Source organism: Ammospiza caudacuta, chromosome 4 (genome assembly GCF_027887145.1).
Source record: "Ammospiza caudacuta isolate bAmmCau1 chromosome 4, bAmmCau1.pri, whole genome shotgun sequence".
Taxonomy (NCBI): domain Eukaryota; kingdom Metazoa; phylum Chordata; class Aves; order Passeriformes; family Passerellidae; genus Ammospiza; species Ammospiza caudacuta.
The window spans coordinates 23,811,613-23,838,578 of record NC_080596.1 but is presented as its reverse complement, the minus strand read 5'-3'; the positions used below and the strand labels follow the sequence as shown (position 1 = coordinate 23,838,578).

The following is a 26,966-nucleotide window of genomic DNA, read 5'->3' as shown; positions in this document are numbered from 1 at the left end:
GTGCCATTAATGAAGGGAACTTCTGTTTTGTCTTTAAGGTAAAGATTCAAAGTCTGAAGGAATCAATCCATCACCGGTGTCTTTGGTTCCAGAAGAAAAGGTCTCCTTTGGTCTCTATGCACTGTCAGTTTCTTCATTTACAGTGGCAAAAATAAGGAAAGTTTACAACAAGTTGGATAGTAAAGCTATTGCCAAGCAGGTATGTTGGAAAGTCAAGCAGTAAATGTGTATGACTTTTTCCTTTCTTTTAACTTACTTCAAGACAATTTGCTCAATGCAGCCAGGAACAATCTAGTCCGATCCCCCTCCTGTGGGCAAGGACACCTTTCACTGTGTCATGTTGCTCAAAATGTATTCCAGCCTGACCTTGAATGCTTCCAGGGACTGAGAACTCACAGCTTCTCTAGGCACTAGATGGCCTTCTGTGGGGCCTTCTATGATGGGGTGACTGCATCAGTGGATAAGGGGAGGGTTACAGATGTGCTTTATCTGCACTGCTGTAAAGCCTTTGACATAGTCCCCCACTACATCTTTCTCTCTAAATTGGAGAAATATGGATTCAGTTGGTGGGCTGTTAAGATGTATGAGAAAGTGGTTGGACAGTTGCATGCGCTGGGTCATGGTCAATGGCTCAGAGTCCCAATGGAAATTGGTGACAAAGTGCTGTCCCTCAGGAGTCCGTGTGGGGGCCAGTATTATTTAATACCTTCATTAATGACAGAGAGGGATCAAGTGCACCCTCAGCACATTCACTGATGAAACTAAGCTGAGTGGTGCTATTGACCCACTTCAAGGACAGGATTCCATCCAATGGGATCTGGATGAGTTCCAGGGCTGGGCAGGCCCGTAGAAGTGAGCCAATTGGAAGCTCATGAGGTTTAACAACACCGAGTACAAGGTGCTGCACCTGGGTCAGGGCAATCCCTGGTATCAATCTAGGCTGGGGATGAGGAGGTTGAGGGCAGTCCTGCTGAGAGGAACTTGGAGGTGCTGGTGGAAGGGGGGGCTGGACATGACCCAGCCATGAGCATTCACAGCCCAGAAAGTCAGATGTGTCCTGGGCCGCATCCAAAGCACCGTGGGCAGCAGGGGAGAGAGGGGATTCTGCCCCTCTGCTCTGGTGAGAGCCCACCTGCAGTGCTGCATCCAACTCTGGGGTCCCCAGCACAAGAAAGTCATGGACCTGTTGGAGTGAATCCAGGGAAGACCACCAAGATGCTCAGTGGGATGGAGCATCTCTCCTGAAAGGAAAGGCTTAATCTGGGTTTGTTTTATGTTAGTCCTGATCACAGTAGGAAAATTTGTAAGTTATGAATTTTAGGCTTGCATAGAAATAACCTCTTCCCTTCAACCCCTGCTGTTTTTTCTTGTTTTCTTCAGCTGGCAATTTCTTCTCATGAAAATGCCACACCTGTGAAGCTGCTACATAACTCAGCAGGACATTTGAATGGACCAGCACGCTCCATTGGGGCAGCTTTGATAGGGTATTTGGGTGAGTTGAGCACTTAAGAGTTATTATGCTTTAAAGTTATTAATTACTTGTCAGTAAGAACTTAGGTCTAGATAATAAATCATGTGATTGATGAATGTTAATGGTGCATTGTATTTATTGAACATTTTTATTTTTATGGATTTACTATTATTTTTTTTTTGCTTACATGGGCATGGATGCTTGTTTCAGTTTATGATTCATTAATATGAAAATATATTCAATTACTTTACCTTAGGTCATAAACTATTGTTATATATTTCCTTTGCTTTCTCTTCTAAGGTGTCATAATTCTTCTAGTAACATTCTTTTTCTAATTCAAGTAATGCTAAAATGAAAATTGCTTTCACATTTTCGCAATTATTTCTTGCAAAAATTTGATTTGAATATATATTCACTCTCTCTGTCTGTGCTCAGGAGTAAGAACATTTGTCCCCAAACCTGTTGCCACTACACTTCAGTACATTGGTGGGGCTGCTGCTATTTTGGGACTTGTAGCCATGGCATCAGATGTGGAAGGGTTGTATGCAGCTGTGAAAGCCTTGGTCTGTGTGGTAAAGAGCAATCCACTGGCCAGCAAAGAGATGGAAAGAATCAAAGGTTATCAGGTATGTTAGAAATGTCTTAAAACAGACTAGGCTGATTGCATTGAATTGCACTGTTTGTCATCACAGTTCCCATGGAAATCTCTTGTTGTGTTGTAACCCAAGTTTCTCTTTAAAAGTTTCTTGAGGTCTTGGTTAATTAGCATAGATGAATTATTTACAATGTCTTTTAAAGGAGAGGGTGAAAAGTTTTTTGCTAAGGCGCTGTGCATATTTAGCTGCATTGCTGAAACTGAGCCTTCAGTAACATCACAGAAGAGCACAACTGTCATATTTGAACGAGGCTTTTCTTGTGGTTTTGAACACACCCCTGCAAGCCCAGGAGCTTGTGTCTCTGATGTGTCAGCAAGAGAGAGGATAAGGATACACAAAAAAAAACCCAAACAAGTGAACTCCTAGAAGCATCCTTTTAAAGAGACTGCATGGATTTTGTGGTTAGTGCTGCTGTTTCCTTTCAAGCTGAAGACATAATTCTCCACTGGGATGGGGAAAAGGCAATCACTTATGCAGAAGGATTGGTTGACTGATTCAAAGAGGTCTTCACATGAGAAATGTGTTTTATGTTTCTCATGGAGGTTGCTTTACTGAAATGGAAAGTTCTGTGGTTTGGGCTGTGTATTTACAAACCTTGAAATGCTAGTGCCTGATGCAGATATATCAAAATGTATCATTCCAAAGAGCCTGGTGCAGACCTTGACTTACTGTGAGCAAACAAGTCTAGACAGTGTCCTTCTTGTATCATGAGTGGTCAGTGGATCGTCACAAATGACCTTACATTCCACTTGTATTGAGATCAGCAAATAGTGTGGTTTGAGGGAGATTCCCAGAAATCTGTGGTTTTTTAGTGTTTCAATGAGGATGGTAAAGCTGAACAGGCCAGAATGTTGAGTGTTTAAACAAGTTTGCTTCAGAAGAAAAGAGACTGTAACAGTAAATCTGGCAAATGGTTCTTTCCCAGCCCAGGTTATAAGTTAGAGCACAAGTGGGGATTGCAGACATGCCTGGGGAACAAAGCATAGCAAGAAAAAAAGAGGCTTATTCATATTTATGTTACTTTTTTCAGTGCCAGAATACCTCTCATTTGAGCATGCAGTGCTTTAGGCCTGCTCCATTTGTCTGCCATGTCCATGATTGCTGTCCAGCAACATAACTGCTTAAGGATGTGCTGTCTTACACTGACTGACTGCCAGCGAGCTGAGAGCAGTGTGTGTGTCCCTAATCCTCTGGGCCTAGATGCTATCTGTGGTGTAAACAGATGTTTTATGAGCTAGAGAGTGTCCTGGATATGCCACTTTTGTAATGAACTGCAATGCCACTTTCAAACTCTTTCATCAAGAGTATCAACCAACAGACATACTTTAAAGGTCTTCTCAAAAGGGGCACAGGCATTTCATCTGTTCTCCAGCATGCTTAGACAACATTGCTGTGTGCTCACAGGACTAATTCCTTCTCTGTTTGCTTGTTCAAGCTGCTGGCAATGCTGTTAAAGAAGAAGCGGTCCCTTCTGAACAGCCACATCCTCCACCTGACCTTTTCCTTGGTGGGAACTGTTGACAGCGGACACGAGACATCCATAATCCCAAACTCTGCTGCCTTCCAGGACCTGCTCTGTGATTTTGAAGTATGTAGCGCTGCACAGAAGAGTGATTATTATGCTGGATAGTGATTAAGTCAGATGCTGATAGCGTACCTTAAATATTGAACAGTAGCAAATTAGGCTGTTATACTGAGAACATCCTGTTTCTTATATAGTACAGTGGAGCAGGTGAGCAGCAGGATTATTGCTAACTTTTCCTGCTGAAATGGCTTGAGTCACTGCACAAACAATGGATGGGTGCCACAGGTGTTTCTGCTTTTTGTTGTTTTAGAAGTCAACATTCTGTAGTTTTCTGTTCCTTAATTTCTTTTCACCTGTGTGTTCTACTGCAGTACATATATCAAGATACTTATATCATATGAAAAGTGCCCTGAAAATAAAAGTAGAAGGTAAACTTCAAACATAGCACATGGAAATCATTTTATCATACATCTGCAGGGCTATTAGTAAGGGAGTTAAAATTCTGTTTGCATAACCTGTGAAATACTTAAATGTTGTGTTAAAGTAAGGTAAGTAGCAAATTTCAGAGGGAAATGCTAATGCAGTAGAGGCTGATAAAAGATTGCCAGAACTTACCCTTTGGTATGTGTTCCTTTGGCATTATCTGTGCCTGACATAGACTGACTAAAAGAATTCTGACTCATGTACATTAAAGTAAGAAAGCAAAAACCCTACTACCACTGCTAAGCCAGCTATAAGTTGCTGACTTAATATTGCAAGTCAGTTTTGCACAAATAACAATAGACTTAACCATTTCCTTTTTTTAGATGTCTGTTTGAGTATTTCAAAGCACCCCTGGAAACCCTATTTAGGAAGAAAGTCTGAGATTTTGGCTATTGTTTTTTCAGTTTTTTGATTGTTTTAATTATTTACTTTATTCAGAAATCAGTGACCCAAACATATCACTTAGTTTGGATAAATTAGATGTTCTTACTCATGCAGAACAGGGAAATTAAAATATTTGTTCTTGTCATTTTTTTAAATTATAAGATTAGGAGAAAAGCAAAAACTAGAAAGCTTTTCATTTAAGCCAGTTTTATACACCAAAATTTATTTGCTATTGATCGAAGCACAAATATTAGTTGTTCAATAGCAAATCAATTTTAAGATTTGCAGCTGTAACTGTGAGCTTTCTGGCTTTTATATCTTCTATTATTTCTGTTGATTGAACAACTGATACTTTGGGGGTATTGGTAAAGAATCTAAATAATTTAAATGCAGGGAATGCTAGGTAAAAAAAAAAAATCAGGGAAGACCTTGAGTTTAATCTTGGAGGAAGGTAGTAAGTTAATTTTATGAAGACATAAACCTTCACCTAGATGAAATAAATTTAGCACAGCCTTGTAAATCCCAATAGCTCCTTTGGAGTCATTGCACTGTCTATTTAAAGTTTGTGCAAAAAGACAAAGGTGTGTGACCTTTTGTCTATATCCCTTTATAAGTTTTTAGCACGGTACCCTTACAGAGAATATTTTTTGAATTGATGTGTGGTTTGTCACGCCCAGATAAACAGTCATGTATATGAATGATTTTAATACCTTCATAACCTTTGATTTATTAATTTTGGTTTTAACCTACAAGTTGATTTGTGTACAAAAAAATACTGTTTTTTCTGTATTTCAGGTCTGGCTTCATGCACCCTACGAGCTTCATCTGTCATTATTTGAGCACTTCATTGAACTCCTCACTGAGTCAAGGTATGAACTGATGAAAGCCTGGTAATGGGATTTACAGGATTAGATGATATTTAGAGGATACTCCAATTTAAAACAACCATCTCATTTCTTTTCTTCTTCCAGTGAAGCAGCAAAGAATGCAAAGTTAATGAGGGAATTCCAGCTCATCCCAAGACTGCTGTTGACTCTTCGAGATATGTCCCTGTCCCAGCCCACTATTGCTGCCATTAGCAATGTGTTGAGCTTTCTGCTTCAGGGCTTCCCCAGCAGCTATGACCTACTCAGGTAGCCCACACCTGGATCATTTTGTCTTTCTTGGTTCTGTTACCTTGGTCAAAAGTACTTCATGGTCATACTGCTGAGGACTGTGTGACATGGAATGCTCATGTACTGATTTTATTTTTTCTCTATGAACTAGATTGAACTAGACATTAGCAATATATTGAAGCCTTGATTTGCATGTGATTTTCAATTTGTATCTGACCAAGCATGGTTGGATGGTCAAACTGGCTTAATGTTCTACTGGTGAAAAGTAAAGGTGCTGAGCAGCCCCTTTTGTTCATATAAAGCACTAAGCATTCCTCCTGAATACCATTGAATATTATTTGACATGGGCTAAGAAGATAATTCTGGTTAAAATGCAGTTTTGATTACTGTCTTGAATGTAAGGTTTAGTTCCAGATTTTTTCTTAATCATCACCGTATAAAAAGGTATTTAAGGATGTCAGATATAGTGCTACTAATTCTGACTGATGAAAATTACACTAGTTACTGCAATTCATATGTACAGGAGTATTTGAAATGCTTTAAGAATAGTTTAACTCCTTGATAACTTGATTTTTTTCATCTCTTATTTCATTATAATGGAAATGGATAAAATATTGTGGGGTTTAGGAGCTCTTTGCATATGCATAGTCATGTTTTCAGCTCCTTACTTTTAAGTACAATCAAAGGTATCAGAAGCCTCAACATGAGTATCTTTCCTGTCTTTGTTTTAATTATACAGGGAAAAAAATATTCAAGAATAAAACTATTCATTTTATGCTTAATGGTTACAGAATAGATTGTAGACCAGTGTTCTCTGTTCTCCTTCCTGGAAATAAAGAATGAAAAATGTTGCATAACTTGGGAGAAGTTGCACTAGCTAGGAGCCATTTCAGTTTAGCTGCAGAGGAAAGAGGAATATATTGCATCTCCTTTCTTGGAGTGGTACATCAGTGTCTTGTCATGGAAAGCCATGACCCTGTGTTGCATAACCTCAAGCTATAGGCATAAATGTTCTTCCAGAGTTGAGTAACCACTGTTTTGATCTACTAATTTTTCAGCTGTAAGGAGTTGAAAATAATGTTTTGCTCTCCTTTAACTTGAGGTGTTCCTTTTACTAGGACTCAGCAGTATCTCCCAGTTCCCTTTCCTGAATCCTAGCATTTTCAGGGCTCCTTACCTTGTCTGCAAGTATTCTATTAATTACTACAAATTAATTTGTGTTTTGGCCAGTGACCTTAAATGAAGACCGTTTTTATCAATCTTCAGATGTGAGGAAGCTGACATTTTTGGGTATCTCCCTGTCGCTGGTGTCATGGTTTTATATTTAAGGTGAATTATTGATAGATGAGAGTGCATCTGTCATATCAATGAGTGATGTTTTTTCTGTATACATCAAGGTTTGGACAGTTCATCTCTTCCACTTTACCTACATTTGCAGTCTGTGAGAAATTTGTGGTCATGGAAATAAACAATGAAGAAAAGCTGGATAGTGGTAAGTGTTGGCAGTACTTAGAAGCAGTAGAATAAAATACATTATAGTATCTTCTGAGCTTGAATACAAAAAAATGTATAAATAGTGGCATGAACAATGTTACAATATTGTTATAACCTGACTGCCAGTTAGTGGGGCTTTAGTTTTCAGTATTGAGTGCAAAGCAGAGCAAAACCCTTTTTTTTTTAATTTCCTTCATTTAACACTGTATGGTTTTGTTCTCTTTCTTCCACTTGCTCCCTCCAATCAGCTGTGTATCTCTGCTTCTTTGTGGAAAAAGGAAAAACAAAACCAAACAAGTGGTTGCTGGGTGTGTCAGCCCTCCAGGTGTGAAAGAATTAGCTACGACTGCCTCGTAGCCTTTTTTTAGGCAAAAAAAGAAATGTTACCATCCTTCAATAATTCTTACATTGAACTGATTTAAGAGCATTTCTACCCTTATTTGCCTTGTGCAATTGCATTTTCAATCTGTCTCCCTGAACAGAAATGTTTTAGTCCCACAGTGGATGTCAGCCAAATAAATAGAAGGATTATCCAAAGAACCTCTGTTTCTACATCTCTTGGGAATATACTGGGACAGAGGGACAAGTGAGAGAGACATTTCTTCTTTTAGTTATATTGGTCTGGTGTCACAAATAGTTAGTTATATTGGTCTGGTGTCACAAAACCCAGGGTTTGGGCAGTCTGCACGTTCTGGAGAGGGACTTTTCACAAGAGCATGTAGTGATAGGGTGATGGAGAATAACTTCAAACTGAAAGAGAGTTGTTTAAGGTTGGATATATGGAAGAAATTCCTTACTGTGAGGGGGTGGTGAGGCACTGGTACCAGTTGCTCAGAGAAGGTGTGGATGCCCTATCCCTGGATGGTTTGGTTTTGGATGAGGCTCTGAGCAAACAGAGGAAGTCCACTGGAAGGTGTCCCTGCCTGTGGCGGGGGGGTAGGAACTCGATGGTCTTCGAGGTTCCTTCCAGCCCAAACCATTCCATGGTCCAGTCATTATCTTCCTGTGCCTCACCTGTTCCTTCTGAATAGTTTTGGCTTTGTGGTCTCAAAGATAATTAAATTTGAGATTTTAGTGAAAAAGAGGGTATTGGAGAGAGATCCAGATTGGTCTTCCCACTACAGGCCATGAATTTTGTTTCACTTTTTTTCCTCTATGCTAACAGCAGCCTGAGCTGGATTTTGCCTACATAGGGGACTGAAGAACCTTGGGGAGAAATTCAGGATGTGGCAGAAATGAATAGAGAAACTTTTGAGGCAAAAGGCATGAGATTTTTAGGCTAGTGGAGTTCACCACTTTTGCTGGGTTTCTGCCATAGAAGATCCTTTGTGTCTATATCTTGTGCACAAAACCATGGTCCAGAAATTTTCTGTTTATCTGTCTTCATTTTTATATATGTTGCCTCAAGCTATGCTGCCTTTTTTTTTTTAAATAATGTAAAAGCAGGGTCCTTCTTTGACAGCATAAGCTACAGGAAGAGGGGTTTGCAAAACAGCTGTAAAGTTAGTCCTGAGCTGCATGGATTGCCTTGGTTGCAGTAAATGTGTTTTTCAACTGATTATGAGCTTGGGGATGTGTTGAAAGAAAAGGAAACTAATTTTTCTCTCTCTTTCTTAGGCTTGGAGGGATTTGGGAAGTATCAGGGTCACTTCCTTACAATTTCCACATCCCCCCAAACCACTCTGCTTTCAAAATGCAAAATGTTTATTTAATTACCGTGTCTTGCAGTTTTGAGAGAAGGGAGGGATGGGAAGGAAGGGTGACAGATAGTGACCACCTCAGTTCAGATTATTGTCTGAGAGGCTATGATTCTCTTTTACCTGTTCTTCAAGCTGCCTGAAGTCTGTAAGACAGTGATGAGGAGGCACCAGACACTTCTCGGCACCATATTACAGGCTGCTTGCACTTTAGCACAGCTTCCTTGGAGTCTGAGTGGGGGGTCAGGTTGTATTTGCTTATGTATGGAATTTATGAATAGCCTTTAAAATGCCCAAGTTCCAAAATCGTGATTTTGCCTCTTTTTTTTTTTGTTGTTGTTTTTTTTTTGTTTGTTTGTTTTGGTTTTTTGTTTGGTTTTATTCAATATTTAGGAACAGAGGATGATTTTGGAGGACTTGTTTCAGCTAATCTTATTCTACTGCGGAACAGGCTTTTAGATATCCTTCTGAAACTTCTGTATACATCTAAAGAAAAGACAACTGTTAATTTACAGTAAGTACAAAAAAACCCTTGAAGCAGAGAAAGGATATAATAGTTTATTTCAAGGGGAAGAATTATACAGCCACCCTTCAAATCACTAGTTGAATTGCATCATTTTATAGGAAATGTTGAATGATTTATGCAGATGTCACTGAATTACTCTTGGGTATGCTAGTAGAAATGGGATACATTGTAATTTTGTTGTTTTATCTCAACTTCATGTGTGGCTATAGAAAAATAAAATCTGTCCAAGAGAAAACTTTTGATTTTAGAGAAGTGGGATAATCAGCTTCTCATTTGGTTGAGATCCACAAGATTCAGTAGGGGTTATCATTAAGATCGTCGGCCCTAGAATGCCCCTTTAAATTGCAAGAAACACATTCAGATGTTCCCAAATAACTCTTCCCATAATAAAAACAAAGAAAGAAACAATCTTCCTTCATTTTTTAATACCAGTTCATTAAGAAGTCATGTGAAAACTTCTTGTTCAGCAAGATGATTTCAGTTCTAAATTCCATATTTGTTATCAAAAGTAGCTATTGGAGAAATCTCACGCAATGGAATTAATCCCAGGAGCTGTATTTAGTCCTTCCTTTCTTCTAAACAAATGCACGTAACCTGTTTCATATAAAGAGTTGATAAGTGGTATTACTTGTTTGTAGCAAACTTAACTAAGAGTTTGCTCTTAAGGTTTTCCCTGCAGTGGAGGACATGGATTTTTGCTGTGTAGTAGAAAACTAAATGCTGTAAAATGTGACTTATTTTTCCCTTCACGTAGGGCTTGTGAAGAACTGGTCAAGACACTGGGTTTTGATTGGATTATGATGTTTATGGAAGAACATCTTCATTCCACCACAGTCACGGCAGCCATGCGAATTCTCGTGGTCCTGCTGAGCAATCAGTCCATCCTTATTAAGTTCAAGGAAGGTCTCAGTGGTGGAGGCTGGCTGGATCAGACTGATTCTGTCCTGACCAATAAGATTGGCACTGTGTTAGGTAGGCATCTCAGCCCCTCGGGGCTCAGGGGGCTGCTGGGAGCACCTGTGCTGGGGAGTTGAGCTCTGGGTTATTGTGCGGGTCCTGTCTGGCTGAGGCCTTTCTGTTGCTCTGTCTGTGCTGCCATCAGATGCTTCTGACTTCATTTTCTTACAAGCAAGAGTTAGGGTTTCCTAAGCAAAAGGGAGTGGTTGTACAAAGCTGCCTGTAGCTGACATGACACAGATGTCATTGTAGCTCAGTTTTGGTGCATCATGTGTAGCTAATTGGTTTTTTTGTTTTACCATCAGGGTGAGGTGAAGTGTGTCCCGTGGGCAGGCATGGCTGAGCTACTTGCAAAGGAAGCATTGAGCAGCACTTTATGCACACAGCTAATAAAGATGCAGTAAAATTGGCTTGTTTGATTACGTTTAATAGTTATTGTGCAGCATTATATCTGAGCTGCTTTGACTAGTGAGTGCTGTCTCCATCAGATTTACCAGTTTGAATTTTTGCTGTCTTGGAAATTTCTGTGTTCACAGTATAATCTCAGCATTTCTTTTCCTTTCCCTCACTGCTTTCTTGTGTACACAAGCACACTTTCTATTAAAGGCTTTTTTTCCAGGTTCTTAAATCCTCTGTTAGCCATGTTATCAGACCTTTCAGTTACCCCTAGTGACCTAGAATTCTGTATAAGATTTTAGTGCTACAGAGCCCATTTTGAGCATTTCTGAGGTACTTGAAATGTATCTCCAAATGTTTGAAATGATGTTTGTCAGCTCTTTATAGAGAGGTGTAGCGGCAATTTCCCACCAACCTGGTTTTTTTCCCAGTCAAAGTAAAATAGTGCTTTTCAGATGAATGTCTATTCAGGCTCTGGTGCAAACTCATTGACATTAAATGAGGGTCTTTCATAAGCCTCAGTAGCCTTTAGATCAGAGCAGTGGTATCAATAGTACTTCATTGTTGTAAATAGCTGTTCAAGGGGCCACCTGTCTGTGTTGTACATGATCTGGTACTGCACTAAAAGTTTTTTTGAATTGATTTACTATAAGGAAGTAACTGAAGTCTTGTTGAAGTCTACTATAAGGAAGTAACTGAAGTCTTCTTTCATGAAGAGGGCTCTTCCTGAAATGAAAATACAAAAATATAAAAAAAATTTATTTCTGCTTTGTATCTTTGATAGGTTTCAAATATAGTATCTTGTTATTTTTTTCTGAAAGAAAACTCTCCTTTTACTGTTTCCCACAATACATCCCTCAGGATATTCGGCTACCAGCATAGGATGGTTCTTTGCATTGCCATGAATTAGGAGGATTAAAGAAAATGGTTTTTCAGAAGCTGTAAAACACATGCAAATATTTTATTGTTAAAATAAAAAGCATCTGTCGTTTGGCTCATTCTGATTAAGGTTCTGTATTTTATTTAAGAAACAATTTTGCACATGCATTTCCTTTGCCTGGTTGTGCTTTAAAAACTTGAAAACCATTGGCATTTTAGGGAGTAAACCATTCTTTATTCAGTATGTACTTAAAATGTCCAATATCATTAGCATTTCCTTCAGTCACAAAATCTTTCTAAGTAAGATTTTGATTTACAATTACATTTGAAAGTATTTTTCAAGTTTCACTGTTTTTCCTATTATACTATCACTTCAGTTATATCCAAACTAGGCCATGGTGAAAAAGATATTTTTAAACTTGAGTCTCATAACCTGATAGTGACAGATAATCTAATTTTTGTATGCTGTGTTTTTTAAGAAATCATAACATACTGGCTCCAAGATTTCTCATGAAACCAAGTATGATGAATTTTGTTGAAGGTTATTGATGGAATTTCTGCAGCTGTGTAGCATAGATTTCATTAATTTGATTCCTGATAGAGGTTTTCTGTTTAAAAAGTCAGTTTCTGGTGGAAAGTGTATCTGTATTTGAGCCTCAGAAAAACTATCTGACCACTGGCAGTGTCAAACCAATGTCTCATAGTGCTGATGTGGAGACTGACCTGTCTTCCTGCTTCTTTCTTTGCTTGAAAATAAGTGCTTTTGCCACCCAGTGTATTTTTTTTTCCTTTAAGTAGGAAGTTGAAATACATAGGTAGAAGCATGGTCACAAAAAGTGGTTCTGGCAGCACTTAAATAAAATAAGGCTGTTTAAGACTTACTACCAGCTGATTAATCATTAACAAAATATCTGAAACAAAATGTCTGTGAGACTTCTCTGGACACAAATTAGCTGCCCGTTGACTTAAATGGACCATGGGTTGCTGCTTCATTATGTAAATCTGTAACTGAGATTAAGGTGATATTTCGCTCTCAGCCAGCAAAATACCTGTTTTCAGAAACCTTGGTGTTTTAAAAGTCAGAAGTTATGGTTACAGCCAGAAAATGGATGTTGTGTAAGCAATTATATTAAGCAGTCTGTATGGAACAGTCATCTATGTGGTACTGGAAAGCAGTAATTTCCTTTATTTTTTAATTGTTTAAAAAAAATGAGACATCTGAAGCAGAATGGTGTCTTGTGTGATAGACTTATGTGCATGTTTGTTCTGTACATCATTAGTTTCTGAGTAGGTTCCCTTTTAATCTCACCAGGTTGAGCAAGAAGGGTCCTCACCGGTAGTTCCCCCTTAACCTTGTTGCTTTGTGCCTTGTTTTCTCCCCCAGGGTTCAATGTTGGCCGGAGTGCTGGTGGCAGATCGACAGTGCGGGAGATTAACCGGGATGCTTGCCACTTCCCAGGCTTCCCCGTCCTGCAGTCCCTTCTCCCAAAGCACACCAACGTGCCTGCACTCTATTTCCTCCTCATGGCCCTTTTCCTGCAGCAGCCAGTCACTGAGCTGCCTGAAAACCTGCAGGTCAGTGCGCCTGTCATCAGCAGCCAGTGTAATCAGGGTGCCAAGGTAGGGATTATCCAGTAAGATGTGAATGCAATTCTGTCTGTCGTGAAAGAAAATAATGAATTAACCAGGCCCTTTCCTTCTCTGCAGCTGACTCACTGCCATGATGTGGTGTTTAGTGCTAAGCCCTTTGGGTTGGGAGTATGTAGAAGCCAGCCTGCTGTGGCTTAGCCATCACTGGTGTCACTCTGGTCCATTTTGGGGTCAAATGAGAAGTAGATCCTTAGTTCAAGCTGGCATGCTGTGGGCACTGAAGGGAACATAACCTTTTACTTACTTGCTTTGGTTGTGAGGTGGGTTTTTTGGTTTTTTTTTGTTTAAGAAGTGGGCAGTTGCTATCTTAAAGAGAGTTCACAGGTTACAAGCAAAACAATGTTGCTTTTATTTCAGAAAGTCTCTGTGGTTTTGTAGGGAGACAACTCAGTTGTTGCTGAAAAATGTTGATTGTTCTTATTCTGAACAGGTTATTTTGGGCTTTTTTGAAGTGAATAGATACTATATGACCTACAACAGGCCTAGGAAACCCCAGGGAAGAAAAGCCACACACTCCATTCTAGATAGACAGGGTGCCTATTTAGAATGGGTGCAGTGCTGACATCATTATCAGTGAGAACTGAAAAGTAAAACTTCAAACCAGAAGATGACTGCCTTCTTTCTCAAGAGGAATACTTGGCACACATTCAGTACTCTGCTATCATGAGGTAGAGGCATGAAACTCACTCCTCTGCCTACAGCACTGAAGTATGACACTGTTAAAGTGAAACTAAATTCAACTACTTGGCAGCACTCTTAATGCTAGAGGTGGACGCTTGGTTCCTTTTTATTTTTAATTGATTTAATTATTTAGACTTGCTGGAAAATACAACTTGATTTGTTTGTGTTGTTCATTTTTTTTCTACGGAATACCATGTGGGTTTTACTGCTGCATGTTGGTCAACTAAGTTGATTGTGTGGCACGTGTGCTGACAATTCTTTTGTTTGAAAACATATGCATACTTTATGAGAAGTGAGAAAAAGTGAGAAGAGAGTTGCAGTTTCATTAGCTTATGGTTAAAAGAAATTTTCTTCAGTGACATGTGACCTTCATATTGCGTTTGATGATTAAGTTTGGAGGATGTAAACTAATTTTTTATCTACTGCAAAATGAGTATATTGTATCTGTAATAAAAAGCAGTATACAATTGTCCAGGAGAAAAGGATCATTTCATGTCTTCTCTTTCACCTCTTGCAGTTTGATTTAGACTCCATTTGGACATTCATATTTGGAGTTCCTGCCTCCTGTGGCACTGTTACCTCCTCAATACACAGTGTTTGCACAGAAGCTGCCTTCTTGTTACTGGGAATGCTGAGGAGCATGCTGAATTCTGTAAGCATTGGAAATTTTGCTTGTATTTCAGTATACTGTGTTGTTCAAGTTTTCCACATGGTTAAAAACCAAATTAGAAAGGTCAAGTTTTTGTTAGTATCATGACAAAAATTGCCTGTGAGTTAGTCTTGTAATACTTGGGTGGAAAGTGTAATTTTCTTGAGTTTTTCTATGTTACTTTTTTTCCCTGTATCTGTAGAAATATTAGTGGCCACAAAATTATCACTGTTTTTCCACAAAAAGGCTGAGCTTTCTGTTTAGCTACAGTTAAAATGAAACAAGAAAGCAGAAGAATACAATGTCCTTGTCAGAGATTATTCCCTTTCTTTCCCAATTAACATCATGGGAGAATGTTTGAGACTCTGTATCCCATCTGCTCAGAGCTTTGTGAGTTGCAGATTTCGTTCATGAACCTTCCCCATACAGAGAAGTCCCTGACTATGAATAGCCCCATGCCAGAAGAGATTAATTTACTGCCAGAGAAATGTGTCATCCTCTCATCTTTGAATCTAATGTCAAGAGTAGGGAAAGTTGGTTTCTCAGTGGGAAAATTATTTATTTCCTTGAAGCCAGAATGTGTTATCTGCTGAGAATTGCCTCCTGTAGTGCTTGAAAAGCAGCACCTGTTTGGTTGTCACCTGTTGGATCATCATGTGTTTGTGATATGCTCTATTGCTTGCATATTTCTCCCAAGGTAACATGTCCAGAAGCATCTTCTGGACAAGTCTACCTGCTGCAGAACCCATTCCTGTTGTCACATGTTCTGTCTCTCTGCTGGTGACCGACCATTGTGTTTGGTCCTCACCTGTTTGGATACACTTCAGACATGCTCAGAGACATGTGCTGTGACTTGTGTGCTGACACCAGGCATGTTCAACTGTGCCGTCACATTTGGGGTTGGCTTCAGTCTGGTCATGTTTGCCAATATTTCTGAGTCATTACATGACAGGGCACACGTTTTAGCTTATGGTCAATGATGTGCTGTAAAATGCTGTTGGTCTCTTGTTTGAGAAGTGCTTGAAAGCGTGCTCTTCCTTTCTGGAGCGAGTATTCAAGTGCTGCAGTCTGTGCTAATCTGGTGTTTGTTTCCCAACCCAGCCCTGGCAGTCAGAGGAAGAAGGCTCTTGGCTTCGGGAGTATCCAGTCACCCTGATGCAGTTCTTTCGGTATCTGTATCACAATGTACCTGACCTCATTTCCCTGTGGATGAGTCCAGAGTTCCTGTGTGCGCTGGCAGCAACAGTGTTTCCTTTCAACATCCGACCATACTCGGAGATGGTAGGAAATCCAGCTGCTTGCCTTTTTTATTTTTCACATGAGTTTTGCTTTTGAGGATTTATCAATTACCAGTCGCACCAAGATAAAGCTCTACTCACTTGCACAAGAGGTCATCATCAGGGCTGAGCTGGATCTTTTGTACTTGGGTTGTGGATCTGATAGAAGAGTGTGTTAAACTGCAGGGCAGTTGTGCAGGGACATCAGAATCAGCATTTTAGGGGCAATAAACTGTTTGCTTGTTTTCTAGAGGACATCATTTTCAATCAAATGAAAAATGCTAGCTCAAATTTACACAAGCAAAAGAGACCGTCAGCCCTCTGCTCTGGAGGATGTGATGAAACCTAAAACCTCTTTTTCCTCACATTTCCCATTTCTATTTCTGGTTTTGTGGCTTAACCACAAAGCAGTGTTCTTGTATTTCCTGAAACTACTGAGCTCAAGCCAAGAGAGGGTGTGAATTCAACTTTGTTTGCATTGCTGGCTGAAGTTTTCTTTGAGCCTAGTGTCATTTTCAAATTATACTATTTCTAGAATATGAATGGAAAGGAAAAAAAAACAGATATTGTTAGCCAGCATCTAAAAGTAATTTTATTAAGAACATGGAAGGATAATTAGTCTAGCAGTTGCCAAATGCTAGAACTATGGAGAGTATGATAAAAACCTTCAGGAAGTAATAACTTGTGGTGTGCTATTATTTTGTTGTCAATAAAAGTGGGAGACCAATTTTTAACAGTGCCTGCTGGTGAGTCTCTCATAAAGACATGGGCTTTTTTGCTTTTTTGTTAAACTTTTATTTCAAGTACATACTAGGAACTTGCTCTCTCAAAAAAAGTTCCACTTACAAACTGGTAATGCTGATTTGGCATTTACCTGTGCAGAGTTTTTAGAGGAGCCTTGTGTCTCTAAGCAGGCTTTAACTGCTAGATCCCTTGAAATTCTGTGTTGCTGCCTGGCAACTTGAACTCTTTGCTGTTTGAGGGTGCTCTTCACTCCAAATAGATTTACTCCTCCTGTGTTTCTGTTTGCCCAAATGTGTAGCACTCATCAGTGCCTGGTGAAATAGCTGAATCACAGCCAGATTTCTGCAACAAAACATTATAATTTAAATTCAGCCTTGAGAGAAGATTCTTAACTTTTTTAAAGGTCTTTCAGCTTTTCTGAGATTGCTCTTAAAAATAGAAGGAATACATATTTGGGCTTCTCTTAATTTGTTGAAAACACTCTCCTGCTAAAGCAGACCAAATGTTCAAAACATTTGATTACTTGACATGTAAGCTGGCGATGCAAGAAGCCTGTTGAGGGAAATCATATTGTCTCCTCTTTCATTTATGGAAGGGAGTTGCATAGAAAGAGTCAGTCTTCTGGATTTGACAGCTTTCATTACTGTTTGTGCTTTTGTTACAGTCCTCTTTAAGAGCTAGCCTTTCAAGGTTTCTGTTCATCAGAAATGGGAAAGCTGTGGAGACCCTTTTTTTTTTCTTCTTCTTTTAGAGATTTTTGGGAAACCGGCTTACCCATAACTGCACTCTGATGAAGGTATTGTATTAAAAGAAAAAAAAAAGGCTCAGTTCCTTTTTTATTTTATGTTATATAAGCTTGATGGCCTTTTTTAGTTGGCTTCTGTCTTGATTTTATTTTAACAGCTTTAGTTAATAACTTTTTCAAAACTTTTCTTTTTCTTCTTTTTTTTTTTTTTTTTCAATGACAACATTTATTTTTGCCAAGTATCTAGAATTCATCCAATTCTGTTGGTCAGGGAGCATGAAATGTAACACATTCCAGATCATCATTTGCCTTGAGAATCCAAAACTGGATGTTTCCATATTGGAGAACTGATTCTGAACATCATAATTTTCTAAAAAGGCTTCTTAAGAAGCAAAATGTGCAGTGAAATACCTTTAGAAAGACAAGCAAAGAATAGAGAAGTGAAGAAACTGCCATTAATTAGCTGATATCTGCAGTTTTAACATGCTGGTTTTTACAGGTCACTGATCTCGATGACGAAGTTGGGTCCCCAGCTGAAGAGTTTAAAGCCTTTGCAGCTGATTCTGGCATGAACAGGAGCCAATCAGAATACTGCAATGTGGGCACCAAGACCTACCTGACCAACCACCCTGCCAAGAAGTTTGTGTTTGACTTCATGCGTGTGATGATCATTGATAACCTATGTCTCACACCAGCCAGCAAACAGACTCCACTGGTAGACCTTCTGCTAGAGGTACAATTTCATTATGGTTTGTGTTTTAGTTTGGTTTTGTTGTTTGAGCTTAGTTGTGACACCTTATTTTCCTAAAATGTTTTTTCTTCTATTGCCTTACAAAGTTAGGCTAGTGATGACCAGAGATTCAGTGGAATTGTCATGAAGTAAGAGTGGAAAAAAAGAAGAAGCACTAATGTTTCATAAAGAGTAGCTTGTTCACCTTTCTTTGATGGCTTGGAAAACCTTTCTTTAATGGCTTGGAAAACCAGCATAAGAAGCTTTCTTCAAGTTTTATTTTGTGGAGTATGATTCAGTGGTTAAGCACCTTTCCAACCATGACATCTCTATTGACTTTGTTGAAAATTTAAAACCTCTGCAGAAATTAGGGTTTCCGTTCTGTTTGTATTAGATAAAAAGAAATTGTGCCATAGATAGTATCAGTTAGATAAAAAGACATATGGGATCATATACTATAAAACCTCACAAAATAACTGTGTTGTCTTGCTGTAAATCAACTTCTGAAGTTCATGACACTTGAAGAAAGCATTGTCCTGCTAATGAGGTGAGGCAGGGAGGTGAGGAGTTCAGTTACTGTTTAACTGCCTACACCTTCAGACAGTACATTTTGAAATGTTCACATCACTTCTCATTCACCTTGATCTACCTCTTAGTTACCTCACCTTATGTGTTGCTGAGTCTCCCTGAAGTTTTTTGAAAGCTGCAGGAATTTTGGGCCATACTTGCATGCTTGTATATTTCCTAACAAGTTTCCTGGGGCAGTTGGGCCCCTCTTTGCTGTCACAAAGCAAAAACAAATGAAATGTCAGAAGATGTCAGTTATGCACAAACCCAGGCGCATATTTGAGGTCATGTTCAAGTGACTGCAGTTCTTCACAGCTCTTTTAACTTGTTATCACTTGTCAGTGTTACTTGCCCATTAGCATAAATAGGATTAGGTAGGTACACGCTGCCAGACTTACTGTTATTTCTCTTTCTGCAACTTTAACGTTTGATCATTTGCTCATTGTTTACTGAAGGAGGTGACTTGTGTCAACTGAAAAAAGTCACAGGTTGAACATATGTTTATAGTGGAGAGTTTCATGTACCTTTTCAGTATGTGTTCTTTTCCAGTACCTGTTATGGCAGAAGATAAATTTCCTGGATTTAAAAAGGAATAATGCCTGCTTTGCAAGTCTGCATGCAGCCAGTGTATACTCGATGTGCATGCTTAGATTTTTGATAAAGCCAAAACTTTTTACTTGAGACTGAATGTTAAGAGGAAAAAAAATGTAGTTCATGGGAGCTGAGGGAAAAGGAAATAATGCAGAACACCATCCCTCTCCCTCTTTTTTGTTCAGAGATATTAATTATCTTAATATTATTTTAATATCATTTTTTAGGCTTCTCCTGAAAGATCAACACGAACCCAGCAGAAGGAGTTTCAGACATATGTTTTGGATGGAGTGATGGATCACCTACTTGCAGCTGATGTTTTATTGGGTAATATAGGAAAGTTTAATAGTCAATCTCTTGATCAGGACACCGGGTTTTGATTCTGTGACCTTTTTCTTTTTTGGTGGTCTGTTTTGTTGCACCTTGATCATCTTAATTTTTTTCCCCTGCCCTTTCCTTTCCTTTAATGTGTAAATGGTGTTGATGTGCTTGCATGTTCCCTCCCTATCTTGATTGTGCCAAAGCTGTAAAATAAGTTATTCACAACAACTATATGGCTTAAGGAGTCCAGTCACATTTCATGGTGACTTGCTGGACTTCCCAGGAGCTCTTGGGCTGCTCTGCCTCCATCCCAGGTGTCATAAGGAACTGTATGCATTTCTGTTCAGACTTCCTTGTAAGGCTCACCATTTCTTGCCACAGCAGTAATTTAATAAATTTAATTTAATAATAAGACCCACAGTCTCCCTGTGGGTGCAGTGCATTAATAAAACAAATCCAGAATCATGTTTTAAAACTCCAGAATGATTTTTTAAAAGATAAAATAAAAGTTCAGAGCTGCAGTTGCTTACATCAAAGGGAAAGTCCTATTGTAGGGAAGCCACGAGGTTTTAGCTTTCATTGAATCTCTTTCTCTTTTATGGAAGTCTAGAAAGCATAAACTAATGTGAATGTATTTATGCAGATGGAGTTATTTGATAAATGTAGAAAACTTTGGGATTTTATTACCTAGGTGAAGATGCATCTCTGCCTATAACAAGTGGAGGAAGCTACCAAGTGCTGGTGAACAATGTGTTTTATTTTACACAGCGTGTGGTAGATAAGCTTTGGCAGGGCATGTTCAACAAAGAATCCAAGCTTCTTGTGGACTTCATAATCCAGCTCATTGCACAGGTAACAGGGCTTTTTGTTGTATTACCCTGCCTGAAAAACCATTTTTGTAGATTATGTGGAAATGCATGGAGTGATGCCACTAAACAATCTGAGAGTGATACATGTTTGGGAAGAGCACAGAATATGCTTTTCTTTCTCAGGCTCACTCTCTCTTTACAGAGCTTTCTTAGCACATCTTTCTGTGAAGAGCAATTGAGTAAGAACTGCTCTCAGATCACATTATTTTTTAGAAATCTCCCCAAAATAAACAATGAAATATGCCTCACATGAATTTTGAGAAGCTCCTTAAATTCACGTTGATATTTTTGGGGACCTTCCTCACACACTTTTATTGGAAATTGTTAGAAGACTTACTGTTAGAAATCAGCAGCATCTTTATAGATGTTAAAATTCTAGGTGTTTAATCATTAATGTCATTTTAGTCCTTGAAATTAATGGAATTGACACTTACAGTAAAATGCTAATTCTGGAAAATGAGCTTGGATCAGTTCAAGGGAAGTTGTGTGCCAGTAAAATGAGTTGCTGCTACTTCTGATCATGTTTTTTTTACTTCCCATTAGTCAAAAAGAAGATCTCAGGGACTCTCGCTGGATGCCATTTATCACTGCCTGAACAGAACCATCCTGTATCAGTTCTCAAGAGCACACAAAACTGTTCCTCAGCAAGTGGCTCTCCTTGATTCCCTAAGGGTCCTTACTGTAAACAGGAACTTAATTTTGGGACCTGGAAATCATGATCAGGAATTCATCAGCTGCCTAGCTCACTGCTTGATTAATCTTCATGTGGGAAGGTAAATATGTCAGGCAGAAGAGCAGTCCACAGCCAGGGCAGGGAAGTACTAAAATGACCCCTTTTTACTCATCTTGCAAATAAGTCAGCAAATTTTGGAGGGCTGTTTATAATTTTCCAGCCAGTGAGTTGCAAGCAAGCTTAAGAAATTCATTTTGAGACAAAATTAGATTTGAAGATCCTGAAAATAGAGAACATTTTTATCTCCTGTTGTAGAGGTATTTTAAATACTGACAAATGTGTTTATCCAGCTATTTCGTTGTTGACCTTTTATAAATTGAAATGTTTTAAAGATAGAAGGAAGAACTGGTGCTAGGTAATTAATAGTCAGAGAGTCCTGTCACTGGATTTACTGTCTGTTGAATCATTCCATACAAGTTCAATATCTTGGTATTTGTTCTGTATAGCATTCAGTAAGGCCAGTCATGCATTAAATCAGGCATCCATGACAAATGCTGTAGACACCTCCTTTCCTGCATTGCTGCAAATGCCAGCCTGGCATTTTCATTTGTTCTTTCCAAGAAGAGCCGCAACTTGTGTTTCATCCAAGGATACTTAGTAACAGTCATCAAACCCCAGTGTTCTCCGTTTCTGACCTCGTCTGTTTTGTGTTTCTTCAAATATCACCATCTTCTGCTAGTGACACCAATATCTGTGGCACATCATCTCTTCATAAACCTTCAGTTCAGCTTGTGACCACAAATTGTCAGAACTCAAATGGACAGAAGTGAAGATGCTTTGCTGTAGTAGTGTGTATTAAACTTTGTGAATCTGATACAAAATCAAATGCTTCATCTTGGCTTGGGTTTTTGTGTCTTTTTATTCTGATGATTGTTAATCCATTGTGTCTTTGTAGCAATGTTGATGGGTTTGGATTGGAAGCAGAAGCCAGGATGACAACGTGGCACATTATGATCCCCTCTGATATAGAACCAGATGGAGTCTACAGTCAAGATGTCAGTGAAGGTAATCTGAGAATGACAAAGCCACAGATCTCTCATAATGCCAGTTTTGTATTGTCATCACTAATCTTTTACCCTGGTGACCCAGGGCAGGGTCTTGTGGTATGTGTGTGTTACCCAGTTACTCTCTGGAGTAATTGGGGCTGTGTGTGTATAAAATTACATTAAAAATAGATGAAAAGACTCTTGGAAGTACCAAGATAGACACATTGAGGATTAATACATGTTTTGTTAAAATAGTAAGAGCTCTTCATTGTTTTCTGGACATTCTCCAGAATTAGAAAGGCAGTTTTATGTGCACTGTTTTAAATGCAATAGAAGTGGCTCATTTTAAGATAAGAAATATATGGGATAAACTATACAGCTACTATTTTGTGGTATGCTTATCGTCTTTTGCTCAAAGGAAATTTATGAACTTGCTATGGAAGAAAGTATTCAGTGATTCTTAAATGTGTGTATTTAATATTGACACAGGTACTTAGGCACACGTTATATGTAAAAATGATGAAGCACAATGTATGTATAGAATTGTATAAGAATTATATATATATTTATAGACACAGACTCCTATAAGGTTTTTTCAGTCTCATTTTGTTAATAGATGGGTGTGGGAGATGAGTCACAACTAATCAGAGCCAGTGTTTCGAATTCCCAGAGAAAAAACTACCAAAATTAATTGTTGGACTTTCTGATAGCATACATAATGGCAAAAACAGGCACTCTGGCCAAAGGCATTTCACACATCATGCAAGGGGGGGAGAAACTACAGTGTAATCATAGAAATTATTAATTTCCTTACTGTAAAAATGTCAGCGCTATGAGCACTGTAGAGAGCTTGCTGTTTGTGATCTTGTACTTATGCAGGTCGCCAGCTTCTTTTAAAAGCCATAAACAGAGTGTGGACAGAGCTGATCCACAGTAAGAAACAGGTTTTGGAAGAAGTTTTCAAAGTGACACTCCCTGTCAATGATCGTGGCCAAGTGGATATAACTGTTGCCAGACCTTTCATTGAGGAAGCGAGTTTAAAGTGTTGGCAAAACCATTTGGGTAAGTCCTGACTGAGGATTTGTCTGTCCTGAAGGGTGGATTTTCTCAGCATAAACTCTGTTAACTTGCTGTTTTAATATAGGCTCAACTTTTTTGTAGCTGTAAATACTCTATAAACTGGCACTGTGTAACACAGAATCCTTCAGAAACTGGACCATAAACAGGATATTCTTACACTCCAGTGCACAGGGCCCTTTCTGAGTCAGCAAAGAGCATATTGTGGGTTACAATGGTAGAAGCATTGAGCTCCTCCCCATGAACCCTTGGATTGTGGTGACCTGTATTACCATTCCCAGGATTAGATGTACCAGGCAGGTAGGGGGATCCTCTTGAGCATGTGTGGGTGCAGCCTGGAAACTCTTGGTCTGGTGATGAGATGGGAAATGGGTGGCTGAGCAGTCCTCCTCTAGCAGCAGTGATGCTATGACTAATTCTTGGCTAGGAAATATGTTCAGCATAGGAAGCAGTTCTGGAGAAAAAGGACCCAGGAATCCTGGTGGACAAGTTACAGGCAAATTAGCTCTGCATCCATGTAATAAAGATCAATTGGTGCTTGACTGAATTAGCAAGAGTTTAGACACCAGAAATTACAATTCCATAGATGTGACTCATTTGATGATTTCACAGTTCTGAAGTAATTGAGGTTAACCTGGATGTAAAGAAAACATATTTGGAAACCTGGAATACTTGTTTTTGCAGTATCTGTTTTTCTATGTGTTCCTGGCTGATGTTTGTTAAGGTTTCCAATATCTCCCTCATGGCCAGTATATTTGCAGAAAGCATTTGAGTACAGCTACACCTTTTCTGAAGCAACAGAAAAGGTCATTCTATCTAAAAAAACAAGTATAATGGGGGAGGGGAAAAAAAACCTTCTAAAAAGTGCTCCCAATACTTTGTTTTTCAGCTCATGAGAAAAAATGCATCAGTAGAGGAGAGGCTTTGGTTCCAACCACACAGTCCAAACTTTCAAGAGTCAGCAGTGGATTTGGTCTCTCTAAACTGACTGGTTCCAGGAGAAACCGCAAGGAGAGTGGGCTGAGTAAACACAACCTCTCCACACAGGTATTTTCTGTCAAGAAATAACATGCAGTCTAAAATTCAGCAATGTATGTTCAGGATTTGTGTAAATATCCCAAGGTGGGGGTGTCTTGCACAGTGTGAAGCATTATCTTATGCTTGGTTTTCTTTCCCTTTTTTGACTCTCCAGACTGGACATCTTGCTTCTGTGTGTCTAATTTAGTAGGTCCATCTGCATATCTGTAACCTTAAGCTGAGAGTCAACCCTTCATTGTTGGTGAGACTGCTCAGCTGCCTCTGGTTCATGACTGTGGTTTTCTAAGTTCAGTTTGCAATGCTGCACTGAAATGGAAGCTGTGATACAGGTGTTGAGTTTTTCCCCATTCTGCCCTCAATTTGGAAAGAGGGGCTTAAAAATTTTGTGGAAAAATATGTTGCTAGTTCTCTTTCTGAGCTGAAAATTAGTCAGTGGAATTGAGAAATGAATGAATTCTCAGTGCTCTCAGTATAATGAAGGGGAAAGGGAAGAATTTAACAAACGGAGCTGACAGGAACTGTTCCTGGTTGTATCAGAAGAGGAAGCAATAAATGAAAACAGAGATATCATGGGACAAAGTGAGGAGGGGTGGGTGTCTTGAGGATTTCCAGCAAACTAGGCACCATCCACAAAATATTACTTGAAAGGAGGAAGGGAAGAGTACTCTTTCTCAGTGCCAATCTGTTGGGGAATGTTCTAAATGTTTATTTTAAGGAACAATTCTTTGTGAGCAAGTTTAGCAATGTGGTGTATTCCTAGGCTTTTCATTCAAACAAACTCGTGTTTATAAGAACAAACTCTTGTTTACATAACAAACTCTTGTTTATTCTGTTTGTCACCTTGTTTTTGTCTTAGGAAATTTCCCAGTGGATGTTTACTCACATTGCAGTGGTTCGGGACCTGGTTGATATGCAGTATAAAGAATACCAGGAGGTATGGATGGCTTGCAGTGCTAATTACCTGACACTGATACTTTGGCCTGTTAAGTTATACCAAAGCCATTTCTCAGTATGAGACTTGTGAAATATTGGGCTCTCACAGGTGAAATGCATGGATGTTTCCACACAATTGTTATTTTTATGGGGTTTTTAGGTACAATCACATAAACAAATGGCGAAACTCATTTTGATCTGGTTGTAGATGAAAATTCTTGTAGCAATATCACATGTTAAGTGTGAATTTTTTTTAAGAAGCTTAAATTCCTTACAAGTGTAAAAAAAACCAAAGCAGGGAACAAAAAGAGAGTGATTGGAAATACACTGTGTTTCTAGAGCATTGTAGAAAAACAAGAGGAAATGTGGAAAAGCATTGTGTCTAAATGCTATTTTCATAGTAACACAAAGAAAATTTTGTGGCGTCATCCATAGAAAGTGGCTGGTCTGTGCCTTCCAGAATGAAATTGTTCCACCCTGTGGTGTCTGCCAATTGTTCCCAAAGGCATTTCATTCAACACTGGTTGCTGAGCTATGTGCTATAAATCTTTAAAAATAACCTCTGAGAGAAACAAGTCATTCAAAGCAATTTGTTTACAAAAACCCGACCACCAAACTTTGCTTCATTGAACTTCTCTCTCCTGTGCAAATAAGGACAGGAAGGCTCCTATCTGGTTTCATTCTTGAAATCATTTTCCAAATTGCATGCATTTCTTTGTGCTCAGCGTCAGCAGAACGCCCTGAAATACGTGACTGAGGAGTGGTCTCAGATCGAGTACGAGTTGCTGCGAGAGCGAGGGCTCTGGGGGCCCCCCATCGGCTCCCACCTGGACAAGTGGATGCTGGAGATGACTGAGGGGCCCTGCAGAATGAGGAAGAAGATGGTGCGCAATGACATGTTTTATACTCAGTATCCCTACATGCCCGAGGCTGAGCAGGAAACAAACTTGCTGGTAAGTATTCAGGAGCTTGGGATGGGTGATTACACCTTGTTGCAAAATGCTGCCTTTTTTTTTTTTTCCTTGATAAGTTTTTCTTAAGAAAGATGTTTTACTCTTTTGGTATGACCTGATATTCTTCTGTCTGTCCTAAATGGTTGGTAAAGTCCAGTTGTTCTTCATGATATATTTAGGGAAGGGACTGAGTCACTTGGCTCAAAACCAAGCAAATTTGGATATATTGCAATATCATGTGAGGTGTGCTGAGTGATCCTGCCAACAAACAGCACTGGCGTCTTCACAAGCCTCCAGAGACTGAAAGTTCCATTATTGTGTGAGGTTCAGTCTGGGTTCTTGTCCTTAATCTAGATAATGTGGAGAAGGTGATCTGGAAAAAAAAAAAAAGGAAAAAAGGGCTACAGGCCTTGGTTTGGGTGCACTTCTGAAATGTACTTTCATCAATCCATGAAGATGAAGGTGGGCTGTGGAGCAGAAAAGTTTGTGTCCTTTGAAAGCTTTGCAGTTAGTTCCTGTTAATTTTGGAACACTGCTTTTAAGAAAGGAAGCAGTCTTTATTATGTCTTTTTAAGCATGTGTGTATGCATGCAGGATTTTTTTCTCCTTTGAAGTCTGTCAATTTTAAACTATTAGATATTTTTGCCTGCTTGTGGTCTGACACACAGTAGCTGTAGTGACAGTCAAATGCACATGAAGTAGAGAACATGCCATCATACATTCTTCTCAAAAGTGTTCTTTCTCTGATGTAATTGATGCTTATGTAATTGATGCCCTGTTTCCAGTCTGACTTCTCAAACAGACTTCCTGAGCCATCTGATGATACCATTCCTCAAAAG

The 26,966-nt window shown here is 39.1% G+C and overlaps 1 protein-coding gene across 1 annotated transcript in view; it reads left to right on the top strand.

The window, feature by feature from the left end:
• The window catches only part of WDFY3 (WD repeat and FYVE domain containing 3), a 152,750-nt gene that overhangs the window by 102,522 nt on the left and 23,262 nt on the right, over positions 1-26,966 (top strand). The window contains exons 23-44 of the mRNA XM_058804209.1: positions 39-199; positions 1,381-1,492; positions 1,907-2,097; positions 3,563-3,715; positions 5,315-5,388; positions 5,491-5,652; positions 7,032-7,126; positions 9,219-9,339; positions 10,106-10,323; positions 12,968-13,203; positions 14,432-14,566; positions 15,665-15,844; positions 17,829-18,062; positions 19,445-19,544; positions 20,230-20,390; positions 20,951-21,180; positions 22,036-22,145; positions 23,006-23,188; positions 24,093-24,250; positions 25,098-25,175; positions 25,900-26,127; positions 26,913-26,966. Of these exons, the coding sequence (XP_058660192.1) occupies positions 39-199; positions 1,381-1,492; positions 1,907-2,097; positions 3,563-3,715; positions 5,315-5,388; positions 5,491-5,652; positions 7,032-7,126; positions 9,219-9,339; positions 10,106-10,323; positions 12,968-13,203; positions 14,432-14,566; positions 15,665-15,844; positions 17,829-18,062; positions 19,445-19,544; positions 20,230-20,390; positions 20,951-21,180; positions 22,036-22,145; positions 23,006-23,188; positions 24,093-24,250; positions 25,098-25,175; positions 25,900-26,127; positions 26,913-26,966 (3,374 nt within the window). The remainder of the gene's footprint in view (positions 1-38; positions 200-1,380; positions 1,493-1,906; positions 2,098-3,562; positions 3,716-5,314; positions 5,389-5,490; positions 5,653-7,031; positions 7,127-9,218; positions 9,340-10,105; positions 10,324-12,967; positions 13,204-14,431; positions 14,567-15,664; positions 15,845-17,828; positions 18,063-19,444; positions 19,545-20,229; positions 20,391-20,950; positions 21,181-22,035; positions 22,146-23,005; positions 23,189-24,092; positions 24,251-25,097; positions 25,176-25,899; positions 26,128-26,912) is intronic.